The 26861-nt window shown below is 38.5% G+C and overlaps 1 protein-coding gene across 1 annotated transcript in view; it reads right to left on the bottom strand.

Moving 5' to 3' along the window:
• Window positions 1-26861, bottom strand: part of pxdc1b (PX domain containing 1b) — a 57593-nt gene that overhangs the window by 18130 nt on the left and 12602 nt on the right. Inside the window, exons 2-4 of the mRNA XM_042751619.1 lie at window positions 5608-5699; window positions 5299-5416; window positions 3281-3392 (exon numbers count right to left, since the gene is read on the bottom strand). Of these exons, the coding sequence (XP_042607553.1) occupies window positions 3281-3392; window positions 5299-5416; window positions 5608-5699 (322 nt within the window). The remainder of the gene's footprint in view (window positions 1-3280; window positions 3393-5298; window positions 5417-5607; window positions 5700-26861) is intronic.

Here is a 26861-nt window from a genome sequence, read left to right as displayed (position 1 = left end):
ATTTTTTTTTTCTCCATCATTTTTTTCTCTCACTGGAATATGTAAATTGATTATATGTCTGTTGTTGTTGTTTTTTGTGTTTTATATTGAATGGATGTTATGACGTTAATTGTTTATATAAAAGACTAATAAAAAAATTATCACAAAAAAAAAAAAGTTATCCTTACTCTGCCCCGTAAGAGCTCTAAGATTTTACATTGAGCGTTCCACCCCCATTAGAAGGTCGGAACAGCTCTTTGTTAACTTCGGTAACTGCACCAAAGGGCATCCAGTCACGAAGCAAAGACATTCTAGGTGGATAGTAGATGCTATCATGCAAGCGTACTCTTCCTTGGGCCTACAGTGCCCCATTGGAGTACTGGCGTGGTATAGTAGTGTGTCCATTGCGGAAATTTGTGAGGTGGCTGGCTGGGCCTCAACGTCCACATTTGCTAGGTTTTATAACCTAGAAGTCCCTGCTTTGCAAGCCAGGGTCCTTTCAGCTTAAAGGAGACACTCGCTGCATTATGCAATCAGTTCTAACAGAGAGTCTTTGACCGTAACACGCTCAAGCTCTTGAGTTAGTTTACTTTTCGGTTCTTGGCCCCTGGGGTGCCTAAGTTGTACGAGTACTTTGGAACGATTACCCAGTCTGGGTGTGACCTTGGTAAGTTCAGCCCACTTTAGCCTTGGAGTTCATTGTTATCTTCCCTATGGGCATTCTTGCTTGTGGACGTTATAATATGCAGTCATTCCTCTACCATAGCACAGCGTGATTGTACTTTGTTCCCATAGCATCTTTAAGTAAGATGCAGTGTGAGTGAAGTATTGACAGGGAACGTACCTGGTTACTAAAATAACTTCGGTTTTTTGAGATACGGGAATGAGTATTGCGTTCCTAGCCATGCTATGTAGCTGCATGACTCAGTCATCACTTCAGCTGAAGTAACCTGAGAATCCTGTGGCGAATGCCCGTTTATATAGCCAGACAGCTCCACCCATTCTGGTGGGCTGTGGCGGGCTTTGTCGTCATAGGTGCATGCAGCACCGCAGCCGACCCATTCGTTCATTTCTTTAATGCACTGCAGGAACCAGTGGCCATACAGTTTCACTGTGTGATTGAAAAAAGGCGTCCCATAGCGTCTTTAAGCAAGACGCAGTACTCGTTCCAGTATCTCAACCGTGGTTACATTAGTAACCGCACTGCAAAAAATGGCTTATCTTACTTAGTATCTTTGTCTGGTTTCTATTCAAAATATCTTACAACTCTTATACTTTTACTAGATAAGCCAAATGACTTAAGATATTTAGTCTTTTTTTCAAGGGGAAAAAAACTAAATTAAGTAAACAAGTAAAATTATCTGCCAGTGGTGTAAGTAAAACATTCTTAAAAAAAAGAGTATTTTACTTACCCCACTGGCAGATAATTTAACTTTTTTTAAGCAAAATACACTTAATTTAGTTTTTTTTTCCCCCTTGAAAACAAGACTAAATATCTTAACTCATTTGGCTTATCTAGTAAAAGCTTGTGCAAGTACATTTTTATCTGAAACCAGACAAAAATACTAAGTAAGATGAGCCATTTTTTGCAGTGCAAGTACATTTTTAGCTGTTGTTTTGCTATATCAGCTGGTTTTATCTGGTTTTAGATATGTTAGCTGTTTTTTGTTTTGTTTTGTTTGGTTTTTGCTAAATCAGCTGGTTTTGGCTGAATTTTAACTGGTTCCTTTTGTTAAATCAGCTGGTTTTAACTGATTTTTTAGATGTTTTTACTAAGTCAGATGGTTTTAATTGTTTTTTTAAACTGTTTTTAACTGGTTTTGTCCTAAATCATGCAAGCAACATGCTTAGCGACCGTAATCCAACCAATCTAGGTACCCTAGCAAAACCCTAGCAATCACCCCAAGTGCCGTAGCAACTGCACAGCAACACCCTATCAACCACCCAGAATATGCTAGCAACTGCATAGCAACACCTTAGCAATCATGCCGGGTTCCCTAGTAATCACCCCAAATACACTAGCAACAGCATAGCAACACCCTAGCAACCAACCCGAGTACCCTAGCAACTGCATAGCAACACCCTAGCAACTGCCCAAAGTACCTTAGCAACTGCATAGCAACATCTTAACCACTACCCCGATTATCCTTGGAACTGCAAAGCAACACTATAGCAAAATTCTAGCAACCACAGAGTACCCTAGCAACTGCATAATAACACTCTTGCAACCACCCTGGGTACCTCAGTAACCGACACCAACACCAAATGTCCTAGCAACTTCCTAGCAACCACCCATAACACCCTAGAAACTGCCTAGCAACCACCTGACAACATCTATTTCTATCTATCTATCTATATATTAGGGTTGGGATGATAAATCAATGTGCCGATATATTGCGATATTTTCGGCCGTGATACGTTATCGATACTCTGGCACCAAGTATTGATATTTTTTCAAACATACAAAAGATCTAATTTCATTCCTACACTTTAGCTGTTTACCACTTTGGCTTACCGGAGCGGCAGTGAAGAAGAAATCGAGCATAATGGTAGACCAACAACAAATCAGAGATGCACCGGCGTCTTATGTTTATGGAGATGAGAACTAAAAAACTGCCCTGAAACAGCTATCAGCGTGGAATGTAGGCATCAATCACGTTATCATTGAAAAGCGCATATTGAATCCGTGAGTAGCCTAACCTCTCCGCTCGGATCGCAGGTGGATTTCCCTCATTATATGAGTGAGAGAGAGCGGCGCCGACACGTCCAGTTTTATGTCAACATGTGTGGGGCTCCATTTTTATGATTAACTGTTTAATCAAACTTCATCTTTACACCTTCAAACTACAAGCTTTAAAACAACTTCAGTCTAAATCTTTTTTTTTATAAAATTATTAAAAATATATATATTGTTTAATTATTATGAAATTGTGTATGAGGACTGAAATAAAAATCTTGATGATGATGACTTCACAAGGTATTAGTCAACAATGTTTGGGATGGAAGGAGGAAGTCATGTATTAGTGTGGGAGTAATTTCATCAAACATCTAATAGGGAGGGTCTTGAGTTTCATTCCAGAGCTTCCTTCTCACACCCAGGGAAGGAAGTACCCCTTCCTGTGTGTGACAGACTACTATGCACTCAAGGAAAACATTACTACATGAATGTTGTCAATGGCTTATATAAAAATAAATGTAATCAGGGCTCTCTGACAACAAAGCTTTATCAATATACATTTCCTTTATTGTTATGTACTCTGAGACTTGGACTGGGATGACAGAGCCAATGCCGGACACTTACGAGTGCTGGGCTGAGTCAGTGGAGGAGGGTCTCTCTTTGTCCAGTGGAATGCTCTCATCAAACACAATGGTCTCTGTGTTTGCCAGGCAAAACCCATTAGACCTCATGATCTCTGTAGAAATGTCAAGTGAACAGTCAGAAATCACAGACAACTCTGAAATACAACTCTCAAAGACTATTTATACTGTAGTATTACATATAATATTAATTATATATTTGTAATAACTTGACATAATAACAACAAATGTATTAATATGTAATACATATCCATGAAAAATAGAGACATTAGCCCCCTTCAAAGTAGGCACCTTGGGAACTCCCAACAGTTCTCCCAGCATCTCTTCCACTATTCAAAACAGTCTGCAAAATCCTTTGTTGTAATAGCCTTGCCGTATTTTCCTAAATTTCATTGATGGTCTGAAATCTTTTCACATTCAAAGGTGATTTTGAGTGCATCTCAAAAAATTTAAATATTGTGAAAACGTTTATTTTTTTGTAACATTTGAAAAAGTGAAACTTTCATATATTCTAGATTCATTATATTTAAAGTAAAACATTTCAAAAGTTTTATTTTTTTTATTTTGTTTTATTTATTTATTTTTAAATAATTTTGGTGATTAAAGCTTACAGCTCATGAAAGTCAAAAATCCAGTACCTCAAAATATTATAATGTTTATATTTGAGTTTCATTAAATGATCATCCCTACAGTATAAATTCCGGGTATCTCTTGTTCTATGAAACCACAATATTGGGGAAGATTGCTGACTTAGCAATGGTCCAGAAGTCAATCATTGACACCCTCCACGAAGAGGGGAAGTCAGAGAAGGTCACTATTGAAAGGGGCGGCTTTTCACAGAGTGCTGTATCAAAGCATACTAAATGCAAAGTTGACTGGAGGGAAGAAATTGGGTAGGAAAGGGTGCACAAGCAACTGGGATGTCCGCAAGCTTGAGAATACTGTCAAGCAAAGTCAATTCAAACACTTGGGAGAGCTTCACAAGTAGTGGACTGAAGCTAGAGTCACCACACCACACCAGACATCTTCAGGAAAAGGGCTACCAAGCTACTTCTGAAACAGAAACAATGTCAGAAGCATCTTACCTGGGCTATGGAGAAAAAGAACTGGACTGTTACTCAGTGGTCAAAAGTCCTCTTTTCAGATAAAAGTAAATTTTGCATTTCATTTGGAAATCAAGGTCAGGAATCGGGAGGAAGACTGGAGAGGCACATAATCCAAGCTGCTTGAAGTCAAGTGTGTAGTTTCTGAAGTGATGATTTGGGGTGTGTGACGTTTGCTGGTGTTGGTCCATTGTGTTTTATCAAGTCCAAAGTCAATGCAGCCGTCTACCAGGAGATTTTGGAACACTTTATGTTTACATCTGCTGACAACCTTTATGGAGATTGATTGATCTTTTTTTTTTTTTTTTTGATTGATTGATTGATCTTAGGAAATATTCTAATATTTTGAAATACTGGACTTTTTACTTTCATAAGCTGTAAGTTGTAATCATCAAAATTAAAAAAAAAACTACTTTACATGTAATGAATCTAGAATATATGAAAGTTTCACTTTTTTTTCACTATTCAATTTTTTTAGATGCACCTTTGTGTGTGTGTGTATATGTGTGTATATGTATATATATATATATATATATATATATATATATATATATATATATATATATATATATATATATATATATATATATGACTAGGTTGCTGGTACTGCCTAATGCTACAAGGAGTGACAAGGCCTCTAACAAAATATTGAACTAGAGACAAATCAGTCAGAAGGATGAGGAGAGAGCAATTGTCTGTGGCCATCACCTGCAAAACCATATCCTTTTTGGGGTCTTGCTGTTGCCTCTCCAGTGCACCTTTTGTCACTGTTTTTTTAACAGTATTACAATAATTACACTATTAATGGTATAACTTAAATTTTAACAATATTACACTATTATATAATTTTGGAATATTCATAAATATTAACAAGCATTTTAATATTAAAAGCCTATACCTGAAATCTTAACTGGACTTTGAAAGCATGGCTGAATTTTGTGGACACTGTCATTCCTCAGGACCTGGTCAAGCTGCGAGCGTTCAAAGAATGTTAAGACAACTTCTGACCTAGAAAACTGAGAAAACATCCTTTTAGTATTCAATTTAAGATAACACTTCCAGTAAACTATTCAGGAAGATGTTAAGGTAATTAAATTAAGCTGTTAGCTGGCAAGAGGTAAAAAAAAAATAACAGGAGATGTTTTTTATTTGTTGCACTCAAATACACAAGTCCTTTTCTTGCTAGTGTCATAGTTAGATCTCTCACCTTCCAGGGCATGTTAATGGCATTCTTCAACAGTCGCTCCACTTCATTTAGCTTTGTCTCAATGTCTCTTGCTTCTTTAATCTTGACAAGCCCTGTGTGAAAGCACAAACATCTCAGCATATTTAGCCTTTATCATCAGATAAGCATTCTGCCTCTCACCTCAAGATTTTATGTGCAGTTCTATTGAGATGTGGCTCACTGACTAATTGGGTAACAGACCAATAACTATTTTACCACTTCTTTTATGAGCTTAGCAATCATTGTGCAGTCTAGACAAGGGTGCAACGATATCACTTTCAGACATCACCTAAAACACCTTTATTTGACCCCATATAACATGTAATGGACCATAGAAAAATCTTGTCTAGTTTAGTAAAAAGTTGGCTTAAATGTGAGCAGGTCTGACATAATTCACAATAGTGGCATACAAGAGAGGATGTGCCAAATTACATGGAGGGCCAGGCATTTTTTAATTCTCTGAGGAGCAAAAACAAATGCTGCTAATATTTTCACACAGCTGCTTATGCTTTTCTGTTCCCACACACTCTGACAACAGTGTGAAGCTCCAAACATAGGTTCGGGAGGAGTATTTAGTTCTGTCAATCATCAATCAGCACTCATGGTGCCGTCCCAGCTTTTCCAGCGGTTATTCTTGTCCTGTCCCGTGAACAGTGCCAATCTGACAAACTCCAGCACTTCACATCCAATGAAGAATTCTCCGCAAAGACCCTCTTAATCTGGTTCCCCTTTTAGGTAGGCATCCGCACACCCCAGCCATTTCAACTGCTACTCAAAATTCCAGATAAACCACTTTCATCCAGACAATCATACCATTTTAAAAATAGGAAAATGGACAGGCACGTTTGCTGCCCCAAACATCTATTGCCAATGAAAACAAATAGAAATTCAACTAATTTTCTTATTCCTGCCAGGAAGTTACTTCAAAGCAATGTTCCATTACATCCTGAAAGCATTTCTAATGATCTGATGCGGCATTCTGAAGATCTGAAGCAGTATTCCTAAATGTATAATTTTATTGAATAAGTAACAAAATCCTTGTGAACGTGTGATGATCTGTCTCAGAATTGTGCACTCCTACACTAAAGTGTATGGTAAATGATAGACATGTCAATCTAAGAAAACAATCCATTCCAAAGATGCTCCAACTGTAAAACGGTTCCCATTGGTCAGACCAACATTTTTCAAATGTCATTTTCAACATTGTGCCATCACTGCGATGTGATCAGATACCGGAAGTCATAGCTTTAGACTAACAGTATGTCACGGCACTCTGTAAACATTATCTCAAAATCTATGCATCACTTTATATTGTGTATAGTAGGGCTACCCCCTAATAGTCGACTAATCGTTAGACAACCAGAAGAAGCTTGGTCGACCAAAATTTTATAAGCCTCTTAGTCGCAGAAAAAAAATCCACAGGCGAAGTCACACAGTCTGTGACTAACAGATCGTTATCGCTAGTGTTTGGTAATATAGAACACTAGGCAGGACATCCAAATGCTCGCCTATCATTCATCAACCTCAAATATGGCTTATCACCTGAAATACGTAAGTATTAACAACTTTACATGGCCGCTCAATCTGATGTTAACCTAGAGCAGTGGTTCTCAACCTTTTTTAGGCCAGTGCCCCCCTACCCATATTCTGGTACCGCACTGCCCCCCATCAAAAAAAAAGTAGTCTAATTGTCTTCACAGACTATTGAAGTTGATTATTATTTTGTGTTTGGACTGGTATTATATTAACAGTAGCATTAAAATGTATGAGGTCATTACTTTTTTTTTAAAGAAATTAAAAGGATCTATTAAATTGATGAAAAAAATGAAATACATTTTTAAAATAGATTATTTGAAAATAAGTGCAATAACATTTATTTGGAGAGTTTTTAAGCATGTTGGTGATTTTCATTGCTACATATTTGGTGACATTGTTGCCCTAAATTTAAAAAGACTTGATAAAAATTCATGTTTAGAATATATTCACAGGGGCATTTTTACAGAGGACATTTTAATTTGTTCTTCCGTTCCTGGCAGAGTGAGCATAGTGGAGTTGCATGATTTTTTGACTGGAGCGAGGAGTGGATTTTTTCAAAGTCGGAGCGTTGTAGTTTTTAGTCACTCCGAGAGTGCTCCACTACTGCTCCATCATGAGCACAATTAATGCCAACAGCCCATAATATAACTGCATTTTATCAAGAATTCACGCAATAAACATCATTTGCTAGTTTGACAGATATGTGGATTATAATGACGGTGATGGACAAGTGCAGGAGGTTATATCTCAAGCATGTTTGTTTGTAGCATGTAGACAATCAAAACTGACTGGGTGAATTCACATTTTAAACAGTTTATTGTACAGGTAGCTAATCTCTGCTCAAAACTAATGTGCTGCTACACTGCATGCACACACACCTTAGTTTGTGTGCATGCATTAGGGATAGTTTTATCCCTTAGTTTTAGAAAATACCCTGTTTGAATTTCCTTTTTTCCTTTTTTTTCTGACAGTGGACATGGTAATTTTGGTCTGTAAATACCACATTTATACATGCAAATGTAAGAAATGTAAACCCTCCTTTACTATATTTCATGATTTTGTGAGAATATTTCAAAGTTTGCTTACAAATACTAAGTAATATGATGGGAAACATATATTACTCATTTTCAAAACTAGTTTTAGTGCTGACCTAATTTATATCTTCGTTAGTCCATTATATTTAAAATCTTGCTTTTTCTGTCAGTGTGGTGTGCCAGCTATAATAATAATAAGAAATGTTTTTTGAGCAGCAATCAGCATGATTTCTGAAGGATCATGTGACACTGAAAGTTGGAGTAATGGAGATTTTGCATGAGAGGAAAACAGAAAATAAAAGAAAAGAAAGAAAAAAATAAATGCAACTTTACTAAGCAGAAGAGATTTGTTTCAAAAGCATTAAAAAAAATCTTTTTTAGTGTATATTATAGGCTACATTTTATTTGTAATATTAACATATTTTAAAAGCATGTATTTTAACCCAAATATAACAGCCTACAGTAGCCCATAAATAATTTAAAAAAATATGCCACTGAATGCAACATGACATTCATGAAATATTTTATTTGACTGGACTTGAAATATCATTATCATTAGTTTCCCAAGGAGAAAAAAAAAAAAAGAAGCAATGTGAATATAAATTAGGCAATATTTATGAGCGTTGAATAGGCCTAAACTCTTGAAATTTGGCATTCAAACCAACTGCAGCCAAGCAGCAAACAAAAAGCATTCATATTACTTTTTTTCTAAACAAGAAAAAGCATACTGTGCTTTAACGTGTCTAAATGTTTGCTATTGTTTTCACTGAAAGTCTGGCAGCTGCGCCACAAAAAGCTATGGAAATGATCGTTTATAAGCGGTAGTATTGGTGTAAACTATTGGCTTACCCTAACTAACACTACTACACTGGGCACGAACGTCGTGACAGGTTGCGTCAAAGCAAACAGATCCTGATTATAATCAGTCGTTCAGTATCTAAGCGCGAGTGTTACATAAACGGATGCCGCGTTCTCTGCCTGCTGCGCTCCACTCGCTTGCGCTACCGAGAAGTTTGATGCATCCAGTGTAGAGACGGTAATAGGACGTGCCAGACCATTTTCTTTTGCAAGTTTCAGCTCATACTTCTTTGGTGTAAACGTGCCTTAACCAAACACCCCCCAAGAACACCTCAGCGCCCCCCTTTCAAAAATATTGCTTCCAATGCCCCCCGATGCTCTCCAAACACCCACTGGGGGGCGGTATCACCCCTCTTAAGAGTCACTAACCTAGAGAAATGTGCGCTGTTCAAGTGTCTGTGCGGAGAGTGGAAGCTGAACAGCGATTACTGCAGGACAGATGGAGGCACCGGTGCACTCACTTGCATTTAAAATCCACATAATTTTTGGACATAGAGATAAAAGTAATACATCTTTCAAATCTGAAAAGACTCTACGTTTATTTATGTGTACTCACAATACCGCGCTTTTGTAAAATAATGAAAGCAAACAGGATGCGCTTTCTGCCATCTCAGTTTGTGCATATCTTTGCCTTACAGACATTACAAATATATCTATTGAGAGTGAAATGCCTACTTTTAAATGAAACAATTCAAATAGAAAACAAATTCTCAGATTATGTAATCCATATGAAACATGCATACAGGCGCATCACTACTGCGGAGATCAGTGTCATCGACTTCATCCCTGAAGCTGAAAATGAAGAAAGCACTAGTCTATCAAATTATTAAAATTTTAATGCAGTCTCCTTACTGTTTTTTCACTGACACATTCACAATCATTACTTCTGCTGGTGCACTGTGGCAAGCTTTATGTGTGTACTTGAGTGCTTATTAGGCTATTTAGGCAATTATAAGTCTTATTATAATGATCTAAATGGTTTATTAATAAGTGTGCGATTAGTCGATTAATGCTTCAAATGAACAACTACTAGTCGACCAGAAAAATCCTTAATCGAGGGCAGTTCTAGTGCATAGGCTTGTTTTGTGGCCCGGCTAAGCATACCAATTTGAAAAACTAACGAAAAGCATAGTTGATATAAAAAACTGGATGACGAGTAATTTCTTACTGCTAAATTAAAACAAAAGCAAAAAAAAAAAAAAAAAAAAAAAAAAAAACAGTGGTGTTAATAATCGAACCTAAAACCTTCGCATGTAATAACTAAGGCTGCCCTCGACTAAGGATTTTTCTGGTCAACTAGTAGTCATAAATTTTAAGCATTAGTCGACTAATCGCATGTTTATTAATAAACCATTTAAAACATTATAATGACCCTTTAATTGCATAGCATAATAAGGGCTCAAACACACACATAAAGCTTGCCACAGCACACCAGCAGAAGTAATGATTATGAATGTTTCAGGGAAAAACAGTATGGAGACTGCATTAACATTTTAATAATTTAATAAACTAGCCTAGTGCTTTTTATTTTCAGATTAAAAGATGAAGTCGGGCGACACTGACTTCACATAAATGGATGCGCCTGTATTCATGTTTCATACAGATTACATAATCTGAAAATTTGTTTTACTGACTTCACATAAATGGATGCGCCTGTATTCATGTTTCATACAGATTACATAATCTGAAAATTTGTTTTCCACTTAAATTGGTTCATTTGAAAGTAGACATTTCAGTCTCTATAGATATATTTTTAATGTCTGTAAGGTAAAGATATACAGAGTTTCGCGTTCAAGTTCACAGACTGAGACTGCAGAAAGTGCATCATGTTTGCTTTCATTATTTTACAAAAGCACGGTATTGTGAGTGCACACCAATAAACTCGAGTCTTTTCAGATTTGAAAGATGCATTACTCTTATCTGCATGACCAAAAATGAGGGATTATTTTAAGATCAAGTGAGCTCACCAGCGCCTCCATCTGTCCTGCAATGAGCACTAATGTTCAGCTTCTACATTAGCCTGTTCTGTCAGCACCACACTGGCTCCCTTTTAAACATTGTATAGATTTAAAAATCTTGTTAATTACTTATAAAGCCCTGTGCCGGGTTTCCCGATAATGATTGATCTTAGAGCTTAAGAGCATTTTCTACAAGTCATTTTGCGATCGTTCGTTATTGTTTCACGTGCGTTTCCCAAAAATGCACTTAACACAATCGCACGGAGCCGTGCTTTAAGTGCTACTTAGGAGTCGCTATCCATTTGTCAAGTGCTGAAATGTCACCTTAGAATGGTTTGTAACTGTAGTACACGCTCGGTTATTAAAATGTTTAAGTCAAGTCAAGTCACCTTTATTTATATAGCGCTTTAAACAAAAAAGATTGCGTCAAAGCAACTGAACAACATTAATTAGGAAAACAGTGTGTCAATAATGCAAAATGACAGTTAAAGGCAGTTCATCATTGAATTCAGTGATGTCAACATGCAGCTCAGTTCAGTTTAAATAGTATCTGTGCAATAATTTGCGATCAAGTCAACGATATCGCTGTAAATGAAATGTCCCCAACTAAGCAAGCCAGAGGCGACAGCGGCAAGGAACCAAAACATCGGTGACAGAATGGAGAAAAAACCTTGGGAGAAACCAGGCTCAGTCGGGGGGCCAGTTCTCCTCTGACCAGACGAAACCAGCAGTTCAATTCCAGGCTGCAGCAAAGTCAGATTGTGCAGAAGAATCATCTGTTTCCTGTGGTCTTGTCCCAGTGGTCGTCTGAGACAAGGTCTTTAAAGGGGATCTGTCTCTGGGGCTCTTGTTGTCCTGGTCTCCGCTGTCTTTCAGGGCTGTAGACATCCTTTCTAGGTGCTGATCCACCATCTGGGCTGGATACGTACTGGATCCGGTGACTGCAGTGACCCTCTGACTTGGATAAAGACTGGATCTGGTGGCTATGGTGACCTCGGAATAAGAGAGAAATAGACTAATATTAGCGTAGATGCCAATCTTCTAATGATGTAGCAAGTACATCAGATGTTATGGGAAGTGTTCCCGGATCCGGTTTACCTAATTAATGCAGCCTAAAAATCCTTTAACGGATTTGGATATTAGAAGCATATTAGTGTGTTATGTGTAAGCTAGGTTAAAGAGATGGGTCTTTAATCTAGATTTAAACTGCAAGAGTGTGTCTGCCTCCCGAACCATGTTAGGTAGGTTATTCCAGAGTTTAGGTGCTAAATAGGAGAAGGATCTGCCGCCCGCAGTTGACTTTGATATTCTAGGTATTATCAAATTGCCAGAGTTTTGAGAATGCAGCGGACGTGGAGGACTATAATGTAACAAGAGCTCGTTCAAATACTGAGGTGCTAAGCCAATCAGGGCTTTATAAGTAATAAGCAAGATTTTAAAATCTATACGATGTTTGATAGGGAGCCAGTGCAGTGTTGACAGGACCGGGCTTATATGATCATACTTCCTGGTTCTAGTAAGAACTCTAGCTGCTGCATTTTGGACTAACTGGAGTTTGTTTACTAAGTTAGTCCAAAATGCAGCAGCTAGAGTTCTTACTAGAACCAGGAAGTATGATCATATTAGCCCGGTCCTGTCAAAATAATCCCTCATTAGTTTACCTAATGCTGTGTTCCAGACAACTTGGATATAATATAAATATAATATAATATATAATATAATATAATATATATAATATAATATAATATAATATAATATAAATATAATATATATAATATAATACAAAATAATATTTATATTATATTATATTATATATTGCATTATACATATAATATTATACTTTACATAATAATAATAATAATAATAATAATATAATATAATATATATTATATATATCATATCTATATCTCTCTATATATATATATATATATATATATATATATATATATATACTTTATATATATAGAGAGAGAGAAAGAGAGAGAGAGAGAGATACATTATTTCAGGGTCCAATAGGTTGCAACTCAGCAAGTCCTTGACAGATTATCAATGTATAATTTTGAATTCTTTCTGTATGTATTTCCTACATTATTTTATTCATTTTATTATTATTATTATTTTTTTGTTCAGTCATTTAATTTAGATGTGTATTTCTATTTTTTCTGCCCTTTTTAATTATTTTTCATTTATAAACTCATTATAAACAACAAAAAAAATTAGTAACAAAATGTACAATAAAGTACAATCAAATCCTTATATTATAATCACATTGCACTTGAATAAAGTTAAAGGGGCAATCTGCCGATTGTCCTGCAGGTGACCGCATGAATCTGTCTTCTTACGATGCATTTAGGACTTTACGATTACTCCAGAGCACTCGTTGATCTATGATGATTTTCAAATGCTACTTAAGTTACGATGCTTTTGGGAAACAGACCGTAATATTAAAATCAGTTGTATGATCTTTTTAACAAACTTCTTAGGCTTACGAACCTTTTGGGAAACTCAGACCTGAATTGTTTAGCACCTCAGTACTTGAGGAAGCTCTTATCGTATTATAGCCCTCAATGTCCACTGCCTTCTATATTCTCTGGCAATTTGATAATATCTAGAATATTAAAGTCAACTGCGGGTTGCAGATTCTTTTTCTATTTAGCACCCAAACTCTGGAATAATCTACCTAACATTGTTTGGGAGGCAGACACACCCTGTCAGTTTAAATCTAGATTAAAGACCCATCTCTTTAACCTGGCTTACACATAACACACTAACATATTTGTAATATTCAAATCCGTTAAAAGATTGTTAGGCTGCATTAATTAGGTCAACCCGAACCAGGAATACTTCCCATAACACCAGAGGTACTTGTTTCATTGTAAGAAGAATGGCATCTATGATAATATTAGTCTGTTTCTTTCTTATTCTGAGGCCACCACAGCCACCAGATTCAGTCTGTATCCAGATCAGATTGTCACTGCAGTCACCCAGATCAAGTCCATATCCAGCCCAGATGGTGGATCAGGACCTAGAGATGACCATTTTCTTCCAATGCGACAATGCAATCTATTGCATCAACTAATGCTGATCAAGTTCTGTTGAACTAATGCCGTTCCTCTGTTGGCTAATCTGGTCTTCTGTTTGCATTGTAATTAAAAAAGAACTTATTTCAGGATTTAAAATTCAAACTGCTGTCTCTCTCACTTTCTGCCTTTCAGAAATTTAGGACATTGGCTCATATGTAGACCCGTCACCCACCCCAGAGCTAGTCTTTCTATCCAGTCTCACAGATATTATACTAAACTCTATTTCTCACTGCCATAGCAGTGATTTTTAAAACTGCTCTTGCACCACTTTCGCAACACTCTGACTAAATGAAGATCAAAACATGGGTTCGGGAGGAGCCTTATCATCCAGTCCTGCCAATCATTGCAATAAACATATATAAGCAGCAGTCATTGCTCTGTTCCAGCGACGATGGTTTTGGACCTTGTGAAGTTGGCCCCCCACCCAACGCAAAATGTCAGCAAAATAGTCTCAATCGTTTGTGCTCCATTTGTACTGATTTGTGCTGTAAAAAATTTGGTTTGTGTCACTTTGGTTTTTTAGATATTAAAATAATATTTATAGGTCATTCTGAGGTCACCAAGCCCCCCCACATACTCCAAATTAACCCCAAATAGACTCATTTGTTTGTGCTTCGTTTGTGCTGGTTTGTGCCAGTAAAAGTTTTGTTTGTGCTGCTTCGGTTTTTAAAATATTAGACATTGAATTATAGGTGATGATGTCACTCAGCCCCCCACATACTCAAATTCACCCCATATAGTCTCGTTTGTTTATGCTTCATTTGTGCTGGTTTGTGCCAGTAATATTTTCGTTTGTGCTGCTTTGGTTTTTTAGATATTAAAATAATATTTATAGGTCATTCTGAGGTCACTCAGCCCCCCACATACTCCAAATTCACCCAAAACAGGTTCAATCATTTGTGCTTCATTTGTGCTGGTTTGTGCCAGTAAAAGTTTTGTTTGTGCTGCTTTGGTTTTTAAAAAATTAGACATTGAATTATAGGTGATGACGTCACTCAGCCCCATACATGCTCCAAATTCATGAAAGTGGTCGTGTTTTTTTTTGTGCTTCATTTGTGCTGGTTTGTGCCATGTAAAAACATTTGTTTGTGCTGCTTAGGTTTTTAAGATATTAAAATAATGTTTAGTGTTCATTTTCTGATGACACTCAGCACCTCACATGCTCCAAATTTACCCCAAATTGTCTTGTTTGTTTGTGCTTCGTTTGTGCAGGTTAAAGTTTCATTTGTGCTGCTTTGGTTTTTAAAATATTAGAATATTAGAATATAAAACATAAAGCTTGCCGCAAAGCACTGGAAAGTATTGACTGAATGCATAGGGGAAAAAGAAGACATTGTAATTATTTATTACTTATTACTATTAGAACTATATCTCTGTCTCTGTGCTAGACCATTGATGGGGAGCTGGGCAATTAATAGTGAATATGACCAAAATAGGGTATTATTATTATTTTTATATGAATGATAAAATCGCTATATAGGTGCATTTCAAGTGTTTTATGAGGAGTGTGGGAGTATCATCGCGCTTACTGTATGATATGGAGGCGCCCGCATAATCCCTCTGAATTTTTTTTTCTTTTTTTTTCCCTGCGGAAAGAACTTTTTGGGATGTGCTTTCTGTCGTCTAATGCAGTCTTCGTGAATGAAGCACGTTACAACAATGAACCGGCTCACAGACAAGAAATAATTCTATATAAATCTTGAAATTTCTACTATTAAACAAACCAATTCAAATAAAAAACAAATCTTCTCTAATTATGTGGTCGTATGAAAAGGTGCATTTCTCAGCATTATTACATCTATTAGGCACTAATTTCATCTATAAGTCCATTAGTGGAGATGGCCATCAGCGTCAGCATTTGGCAAATTCATTTTTGCAGCCGACACTGACTGAGAAATCACAAGTTTAGTAATAAATAATTACAATGTCTTCTTTTTCCCCTACGCATTCAATCAATATTTTCGCCAGTGCTTTGTGGCAAGCTTTATGGGTGCGCTTGAGCGTGGAATATAGGCTATAAATGCCTATATATTAAAGGATGGTTTAATCTTTGCTATGGCAGTAGACAGCTTAAAATCAACATAAGTCTTATTGTATAAAATTTTCACCCCCTCAGTGAAAGTCTATGGGATTTTAAGTGGATTTGATAGTCTGGTTTACGAAAACTGTAAGCCGAATCAGTTAGAAACGATATAGCAACCCGAGTCAGACCAGTCTGAAGGTCTGCCCTAACATTTGTGCTTATTTCAGCTATTATAATATACTATTGGTCAACGTGTAATTTTTTTTGTATTCAGCACAAACTGTGCTACAATAGTATGTGAGCAAGATTGATCTACATGTTCACATTTTTTAGAAAAAAAAATATTATGCATGGTTAGTAAGTTTTGGGGAAAACAATGTAACTGAAATAAGGCTATAAAACCCATAGTGTATAGTTCTTTATAAGACTTGAATAATCAGTCTTGTAGGCTAGAATATTTACATCAAAATGATGTGAAAATCATTCTGCTTACTCGTTCACAAAAAAAACAATATATTGATTTAAATTTTGTAAGACATGTTTTGTGATAGACAAACTTTATGCAAGGGAGTGACAATGGCCATGAATATTTAGTGATTCACACATGAGAGACAAAGGGCCCTCCCCTAATGGGCCGTCAATGAGTCATGTGACTGTGGTAAGACAGGCAGGTAAGACAGAATGTGAGGAGATTGAAAAATGGCTTTTTAAATTATTTGCATTTTATTTACAACACAGTATAATCACATACATAATGAAGGTTAAAGACACATTATTGAGCATACTGATCTAATTACAGAGATGTGAACTGACTTTGAGTCATTCCTGAAAACAGATTCTGTTCAACAGGTGAAACAAGTAAACCATACCTGATATTTAAGTGTTTGCTGCTTCTTTCCATGGATTCAAGGAAAGGAACAAAAAAACATCATCAGTAGTCAAGGAGCTTGTTTTACCATAAAATATATTATATCAGTGTAGTTAAACATCTGATGTTGGTACAGCGGTCTCAGAGGAAAACAGTTTGAAGAGACTCAAGTGAAAGTCAACAGGATTCATCTGTGGTGCAGGTATCTGATCACTAAAAAAGAAACAAACAATATATATATATATATATATATATATATATATAGATATATAATATATATATATATATATTATAACATATTATAATATATAGAATATCAGGAGCATCTGTATATACAGAGATTTTGTATTCATAGACTCACACATGCTTTGTACTATCATAAAAAAAGGAAATTTTATATCTGAGAAACTAATTATTATAGTTTAGCAGTTATACAAATCTATTCGTGAACAGTGTATTAATGATAAACATGGTCTAATCAGTCTTAGACTCAAAGCATTCATCATGTTACAGTGTACACTCATATTATTTTCATAAAGGCTATTGTTTTATATTATATAGAGCATGAAAACATCATCTCACTGTAAGAAATCATATTCAAAATATTTCACTCGATTTCAAACATTTTAGTCAGAAATTATAGTTTGGGGAAAACCCAACTAGGAGACCTAAATGTGTTCAAGTTTATGTCACAATAAAAAAAAATAAAAAAGAAACATTACTTACTCATCAGATTAATCATCTCCGCTGAATGAAGCAGTGCATTGCATCTTCTTCTGCATGTTTTTAATGAGGTTAATTCTGTGTTATTCCTCTCAGCGCTTTTTCCTCCAGAATGAACAGCAGCTGCCTTGAACTTGATCATCCTCACGTGCATTGTTTACGGAAATAGAGGCATTTACATGTGTGTGCGTTTCACTTGGATATTCATTTTAGTGACGTGTTTCAAACAGATATGCGCAAAGAATGAGACAGCTGAAAGCACAGCCTGTTTATTTTCTTTATTTCACAAAAGCACAATGTTTTGTTGATATTGTGAGTGTACACAAATAAAAGTAGACCCTTTACAGATTTAAATGCTGTAATACTCTTATATGTACAATCAAATATGACGGAGCATTTTAAGTTATTTTCGTTGTTATCATTAAAATCTGCAAGTGGGCCACCGAGAACCCAGAAGTTTAAACAGAGCAGCTACACCTCCTTCTCTTCAAACAGTCCTGCAGACACTCATAAAATTAAAGTTAGGAGGGGTTGTTTCATTGAGGACTGTTGCACTGCAGCTGTCTTCTAGCCATGTTTCGTTTACAAACATAAAATCCAGGTTGTTTGTGGTTATTAAGTCATTGATTAGAAATATTTTTTTTGTGAGCGAATGTTTAAAAATGTTAATTTGATGGCAGTGCATTGTGTCTTTACAGCAATCTTAGTTTGATGCATAATAGGCCACAGATTAGATGAGTTAGCCCTTCAGCTTGAGAAGGCCTTAGATTTTCTATCATGTGATAAAACAGAAATAGAGAAAGCTATAGGCACACTGGGTTCCTGCTTGTTCTGTAAACATTTGTGAATGTTGCTGCTTTTATAGCGGAGACCCGACACATATCACTGAGACCTGCTATCAGTTGTTTTTGGTTCACCTACAGCAGTTGGAGGGTTTGGGCCTGAAGCGAGTCTGAAGCGAGCCCAACAAACTAGCAGCTTCAAACAGCTTTCAACATTAAGCAAAAGAACACTTAATTTCCAACTCAGAAAGGAGATTGTCAAATTTGGGGCAAGTAACCAAGATTAATGGTCAAAGACACAGCATATCATGACCATCACATGAGGAAAATCATTAGTAGAAACTTTGTTTGGTGGTTTCCCCCACCCAGGACAAGAACCAGACTGAGATTCCTTAGGAGATCTTTTAACCTCTGGTCTTCACAGAACATGTCTTTATGTTCACAGAATGGCACAGAAACGGTCTTTTACAGATGTAGATGCATCAAAATTAACTCAAAAGGACTTATAAATGAATATCAGTCCATTGCTTAATTCCATGTCCTGTATGTAACCCACACATTTGAGATGTTCGAATCACTTATTGTGTGTCTTTTTAATAACTATTGATTAGCTTAAGTGTTCATATTCATGTTTAGTATGTGTGTGCAAGAATCTTCTTGCATGAAACGTTTCTCCCAATCAATTCTTTGTCATTTGTATCATATTCTTGTTATAGAAATAATGTCCAAAGTTATACTCTGCAAGAGCGGGAAAATTCGGACCAAGTGACTGATAAGATTACATGTTGATTTATGTATTGGGAGAAGAAATATATAACATACCGAGCAAAGACAATATCTAGACAAAAGGTCAAGACACCATTTTGGGGTGTGTCCCAATACTCAGGACACCATCAAATTTAGCTTTTTAGCCACTGCTTTTTAGTCATGCCTGCTTTTTAGGTTTTTCTTTTGCCTTTTTGCCACCATGTTTGGGCGCTGCTTTTTAGCACTCTTTGAGCATGCTCTGGACGCACACCAGCTGCTCCTCCAAAACCATGAGGAGAAACGCCACCTAGTCTTGTCAAACTTTACTTCTATTCTTCTACTTTAATTTCTTTCTTTTCCATTGAGATTTTCGTGTTCTGAGTTAAGTTTTATCTCTGAGTTTACCTCAGGTCTGTGACCGCCTATGGCACGCCATTTTAGCTTAAAATATTCCAAGCGTTACTCGTCCTAATTGCATTTTTACTAGTAACAATTCAAGTAGAGAGCTCTACAATTAAATTCTTACTAGTAACAATGCCAATTAGAGAGCTCTCTAATTCAGTACTTACTAGTAACAATTATGATTAGAGAGCTCTCTAATTCAATTACTACTAGTAAGAATTCCAATTACAGATCTCTAATTCAATTCTTACTAGTAACAATTCCAGTTAGAGAGCTCTACAAATTAATTTTTACTAGTCATGTGTCTCCACTCACTACCATTCATTTTTAATTGCAGAGCTCTACAACTGAATTTTTACTTGTAAGAATTACAATTAGAGAGCTATACAATTGAATTCTTACTAGTAACAATTCCAATTAGAGAGCTCTCTAAATACATTTTTACTAGTAATAATTCCAATTAGAGAGCTCTCTTATTCAATGTTTACTAGTAACAATTCCAATTAGAAAGCTCTTTAATTTAATTCTTACTAGTACAAATGCAGTTACAGATCTCTATAATTAAATTTTTACTAGTAAAAAACACATTAAAGATATGTTTAATTGCAGATCTCTGTAATGGAATTAAAGAGCTCTCTAATTCCATTCTTACTAATAACAATTGAATTAGAGAGCTCTCTAACTGGAATTCTTACTAGTAAAACTGAATTGGAGAGCTCTCTAATTGAATTCAATTGTTACTAGTAAGAATTGCATTAAAGAGCTCTCTAATTGTAATTCTTACTAGTAAAAATTGAATTGTAGAGCTCTCTGATTCAGTTGCTACTAATAAGAATGCATTTGCAGAGCTCTCTTATTCAATTCGAGAGCTCTCTAATTAAACGATGTATAAATTGCATTAAAGGGCTCTCTAACTGTAATTCTCACTTGTAAAATTTGAATTAGAGAGCTCTCAAATGAATTGTTACTAGTAACAATGGAATTGTGGAGCTCTCGAATTCAATTACAGAGCTCTCTAATTGAATTATTACTAGTAAGAATTGTATTAGAGAGCTCTCTAACTATAAGGTCTAGAGGTGTGGAATCGCATTCTTACTAGTAAAAATTTAATTGTAGATCTCTACAATAACGATTCTTACTAGTAAGAATTGCATTGCAGAGCTCTCTTTTCAGCCAACACCAAATGGCAAAAATAAATCTTTAAAAAAGAAAATGGGGACTCAAGCAACTTGATCAGTCAGGCAGCTTTTAATTATGAATGACAGCGCTAAGGCTCTAAGGATCTGTTAAGTATTAGTATAGGCTATATTGATTAAAATCATTATAAAATGATTGTTTTACAGAGAAGAAATATAGGTAGTCTATGTAGCTACTAAAAGTTATTTTTAAAGGTGAATTCACACTTGCACAGAAAACATGAATATAAATTTATACTCAGCAATATGATATTTAATTATTGGTTGATTTTGTTAAAATGTTTGTTACGCTTTAAGGGTTTTATTTGCATTATCCACTCACAAAATAATTTTGAGGCTGGGTCCTGTACTGTTACCAGAAGCATTTACTACATGAAGCCTCTTAGTATAATGAGGAGTCAGGGGCATTCGGATCCATTTGCAATGTTTATTTAGAAACGTAGAATTACCAGGCAGAGGTCTAACAACAGCGTCAAGGATATCACATATAAACAGAATCAAGGTCGGTTACCAGGCTTGAATCAGGGCAGGCGGCAGGCAGTAGACAGGTCAGAGACAAAGCAGAGGGTCAGTAGGCAGGCGGCAGAGAATCAATAGAATAGGAGCAGTCCAAGATAATACACAGGTAAAATGCAAGACAGGCTAAACAAGACTTCGTGTTGAATGAGAGTCTGGAACCAGTTTATATAGGGAGTGGAATTAGAAACACCTGGGGGTGATTAGTCAGAGGAACGGGGCATATGGGTAATGCACAGCATCAGTACTCAGGTGAAGGTGCCCTCCTGTGGCCATTGGAGAGAGCCACAGAGGCCTGGGTCGTGACAGAGCCCCCTCCCTGGGAGCGGCTCCCGAAGCAAGAATGATCTGAATGCTGAGGTCTTCCATGGGGTCTAGGAGCTGGTCGGTCGAGGTGGTCTCGGTGAAACTCAGTGGTTAGATTGGGATCCAGGATGTCCTGAGAATTTACCCAGGATTGTTCCTCCAGACCATACCCCTCCCAGTCAATAAGATACTGGAGAACGCTGCCTCGGCGTCGGGAGTTTAGGATTGCTCGCACCTGATAGGCCTCCTCCTGGTACCTCTCTCCACCAGGACCTTCGGCGGGATTGAGCAAGGAGATATGAAAGGTGGGTGAGATACGATAGTTGGCGGGCAATGCTAAACGATATGAGACTGGCGTTATCTCTGATTATTTTGAAAGGACCCACGTACCTTGGATTGAGCTTCTTGCAGGGATGATGAAAAATTAAATTAAATTTTAAAATTAAATTTATGCATTTTGCAGATGCTTTTATCCAAAGCGACTTACAGAGCATTCAGGTTATCAATTTTTATCTATCATGTGCTCCCGGGGAATCGAACCCCCAACCTTGCGCTTGTTAATGCAATGCTCTACCACTTGAGCTACAGGAACACTAGGAAGGTGGAGATCTCTGGTTGACAGCCAAAGCCACTGACCAGGAGTGAAGCTAGGACCAGCTCTGCGGTGTCGATCAGCCGGTTCCTTCACTCTGCGAACCGCTCGTTGATGGTGTACATGGGTAGTGTTCCAAGTCTCCTCACTCCTTCTTAGCCAATCATCTACAGCAGGGAGATCTGAGGGTTCTCCAGACCAAGGAAACAGGGGTGGCTGGAAGCCAAGAACACATTGGAAAGGGGTGAGTTCGGTGGCTGGTTTTCTGAGGGAGTTCCGGGCATACTCCGCCAACAGAAGATAACTGCTCCAGTCGGTCTGGTTGTTGTGACAATAGGTGCGGAGGAAACAGGTAAGTTCTTGATTCAATCGTTCTACTCGGCCATTGGATTTGGGGTGATAACCTGAGGTAAGGCTGACATTGATGTCAAGTTGTTGACAGAAAGCCCTTCATACTCGGGAAGTGAACTGTGGATCCCGGTCCGAGATGATGTTCTCAGGAAGATCATAGAACCTGAATACATTCTGTAGGAGAGCTTCGGCCGTCTCGACTGCTGTGGGCAGCTTGGGAAGAGGAACTAGGCGACAAGCCTTGGAGAAGCGGTCAATGATGGTGAGTATGGTGGTGAAATGATTGGAGCTAGGTAAGTCTGTTACGAAGTCGATGGCGATATGAGACCATGGTCGTTGATGTGAAGATTTGGAGATGTTGCAAGTGTCACAACCTTGGACGAATTGTGTAACATCGGACTGAAGAGAGGACCACCAGAAGCGATTGGCCACAAGTTCGATGGTGGTATTGATGCCTGGATGACCAGTGCTGGGAGATTCGTGAATCCACTGTATTACTCGTGGGCGGAGACCGACAGGAACATAGGTGCGGTCAGGTGGACACTCGAGAGGAGCAGGGCTGTTTGTCTGAGCTTCTGAGACTTCTGTCATGATATCCCATTGTATGGGTGCTAGGATGACCATGGAAGGTAGAATGGGTTTGACACAACTGGACTTGAGAAGGTGGTCAAACTGCCGGGACAGAGCGTCCGCTTTGCCATTCTTACTTCCATGTTGATAGGTTACCTTGAAGTCAAAGCGAGAGAAGAACAGGGACCATCTTGCCTGTCTGGGGTTGAGACGCTTAGCGGATCTGATGTACTCCAGATTGTGATGGTCGGTTAGTACGAGGAATGGTAGTCTCGTCCCCTCCAGCCAGTGTCGCCACTCTTCAAATGCAGCCTTCATGGCTAACAAATTTCCTATCTCCCACATCGTAGTTTCTCTCTGCCGGGTTGAGTTTGCAAGAGAAAAAGGCACATGGAAATAGTTTGGGTGGATTACCGTGACGTTGAGAAAGGATTGCGCCGATGCCCGTATTCAATGCATCCACCTCTACTGTAAACTCCAAGTCAGGGTTGGGATGATGCAAGACGGGGGCTGCCGTGAATCACTGTTTGAGCTGCTGGAAAGCCTGTGTCCAATTCAGACGTTGTCTCTTCCCCTGTAACAATGAAGTGAGAGGTGCTGCTACTACACTGAAATTCCTTATGAAACATCAATAGAAAATTGCAGATCCTAGGAAACGCTGCAGTTCTTTGGTTGAGGATGGTTTCGGCCAATTTAGCACTGCCTGTACCTTCTTGTCATCCATGGTGACCCCCTCTGTACTAATTATGTACCCCAAGGAGGAGATCTGTGTTTGGTGGAACTCACACTTCCGTATCTTAGCGTAGAGCTGATGCTTGATGAGTCGTTGAAGGACTGCTCTGACCTGCTTGACATGGGTTTCAAGGGACTCAGAGTAGATCAAGATGTCGTCAATGTAGACGATGACACATTGGTTCAACATATCCCGGAAGACGTCATTAATGAGGTCCTGGAACACTGATGGACTGTTGGCAAGTCCGGACCGCATAACCCGATATTCATAGTGCTCGGATGTTGTTGAGAAGGCCGTCTTCCATTCGTCCCCCTTGCGAATGCGAACCAGGTTGTAGGCATTGCGTAAATCCAATTTCATGAAGTATTTAGCATGGCAGAGCTGCTCTAGGGCCGAAGGAACCAGGGGCAATGGGTAGCGGAACTTTATGCTTATCTCATTGAGTGCCCGATAGTCAATGCAGGGCCGAAGACCCCTGTCCTTCTTCTTAACAAAGAAAAATCCTGCTGAAGCTGGTGATTTGGATGGTACAATAAAGCCCTTGGCTAGTACCTCTTCAATATACTTCCTCATGGTTTCAGATTCGGGTTGTGAGAGGGGGAAAATCCCTGGGAGGAGTAGAGCCTGGGATGAGGTCGATGTCACAGTCGCTGGGTCGGTGAGGACGGAGTTTGGAAGCTTTGGCTTTGCTGAAGGCCTCAGATAGATCTTGATGTCCATGTGGGCAGTCCTGAGAGGTCACAGGGTTTGATCTCTCCCTCCTGGGGATGAGTGGATGGTTGGCGTGAGACAAAGACATTGACAGGATCTTGACCACTGAATGATCTCTTGTGTTGACCATGAGATGCGTGGGTTGTGTTTCTCTAGCCAGGGAAGTCCAAGGATGATGGGGTTTTGGGGTGATTCAATGGCAAACAGTCATTATGGATTCATTATGGATTCAGTATGGAGAGCACCGGTTAAAAGTCGTATCTCTGGGGTTATGAATTTGATTCTCCCCGAGCCCAGCGGTCGACCATCTAGTGCTACCACTGCCACCCGGGATTCACATGAAATGAGAGGAATATGAGTTTCAGCAAAAGAGATATCAATAAAATTCCCCGCAGCCCCAGAGTCAATCATAGCTATGGTCTCAACCCTCCTCCCTCTGGTGCTAAGAGCAACCAGAACGCCAAATGAATGATTAGTTGAACCCACAGCACTCACCTCCGAGTGGGACAGGAAGCCCTCAGGTGACCAGCCTGACCGCAGTATAGGCACAGATGTTGACGCATGCATCTCTCACGCTCCTCCGCTGCTAGTTGGGTGGCGCCGATCTGCATGGGTTCCAGCTCGGTGAACTTCTGAGCGACCGGCCGTGTGGGAGAATTCTGGCGGGTTCGTCGTGAGCGTATCAAGTTATCAAGACGGCTGGTTAAATCCATGAATTGTTCGAGGGTCTTTCCTTCCTCCCTGCAGGCTAGTTCTGACTGTAGATTGCTGTTGAGTCTCTTTCGGTAGAACAGCCAGAGAGGTTCATTATCCCAGGCCGTTTGAGCAGCGAGTGTTCGGAAAGCAAGAGTGTATTCGGCAGTGGTGCTGCATCAGAATGTTCTGAAGTTTCTTGTTCACATCAGACACCGTTGCTTGATGAAAACAGCATATTGTTGTATTTCTGCTACTGATGTTTCTGGTAATAGAGTCACCAACTATTAGAGTCCTGGGCTCGGGTGCTCTCTGAGCTGAATGCTGCCGTCTGCTCGACCTCGAGCACGTGTTAGTAGCGATGTTAGCTGCTGGCTGATCCGATCCATGTTTAATCACATTTGGGGATTCCTCACCCATATTCATAAATGCATCAAATCTGTTCTCAAGATGTATAGGGGGTGGTAGAATACCAGTATTTACAAGCCTTGTCATGGTCGAATCTGGGGTAGGAGATTCTGCTACCGCAGTAATATAAGAAACTCGTGACAATCTGCTGTCTCGTGTTTCTTCGGGTCTCGCTCCCTGTTTGTGCCATCGATTAGTGTGACGATCAGTTTCGGCTTGTTCTCTCTTTTGTTTAAATGTAAGCAAATATTTTCCCTTCCCTGGAATGTATGCTGCTGACAGTGGGATGCAAAGTCTTCTTTTTGTAGTATTATTCCAGTCACAAAGAGTTTTCAGTTGTAGTGTTTGTGCCAAAAATCTGTTGTTTGAGCACTGTATCATTTTCTTGATTTAAGAATTTTTTTATATTTGTACTTGAAATAAGAAAAAAATACTTAGTAAGAAAAGCATTTTTGCATGAATGAATGAAGTATTTAAACATCGCTTGTGCTTTAAAAAGGGGAGGAGACCTAACGAAACTCTGGGTTTACCGAAGAAAACCTGCTCATGACCAGGTTAGGTTCACAGAGTATAAGTTAACTCTCTTTCAGAATTGGGTTTGACATACCTCCCATTCTGAAACGGAAAACCCAGAGTTTCCCTTATTTCAAGTTTAACATACTCAGAGTTTTTTTACTTATCCTCCTTTCTGAAACAGGCCCCAGGTGTTCCCCGTTTATTTCTTTTGATCCCAGGTGTGTCTTGTCATCGCCTCCTCCTGTCATGGCTTTAAATAGTGTTCCCCATCCCTCATTCCACGACAAGATATTGTTGATGTCTACTCCTCGTACAAACCGTCACAACCACATATTTGAATAAATTCCCCAACAATGCACCCCTTCCACAACAACTCCATGCTCCGTGTTTCTTCACAGTAGCAGCAATCATGACAGAATACTGAACCAGGCCCCAGAGTTCACTCCAGTGTCAGCTAAGCCCAGGGAGGGCTCCTGTTCCCACGTTAAGCCCAGGGAGGGCTCCACACCACCCATCCCCAGAGCTCGCTCCTCCTGATCCCCCGCTGAGCCCAGGAAGGGCTCCAGATCCCCCGTTAAGACCAGGGAGGGCTCCAGATCCCCCGTTAAGCCCAAGGTGGGCTCCAGATCC

Source organism: Cyprinus carpio, chromosome B24 (assembly GCF_018340385.1).
Source record: "Cyprinus carpio isolate SPL01 chromosome B24, ASM1834038v1, whole genome shotgun sequence".
NCBI lineage: Eukaryota > Metazoa > Chordata > Actinopteri > Cypriniformes > Cyprinidae > Cyprinus > Cyprinus carpio.
This window is presented reverse-complemented; position numbering and strand designations above follow the sequence as displayed.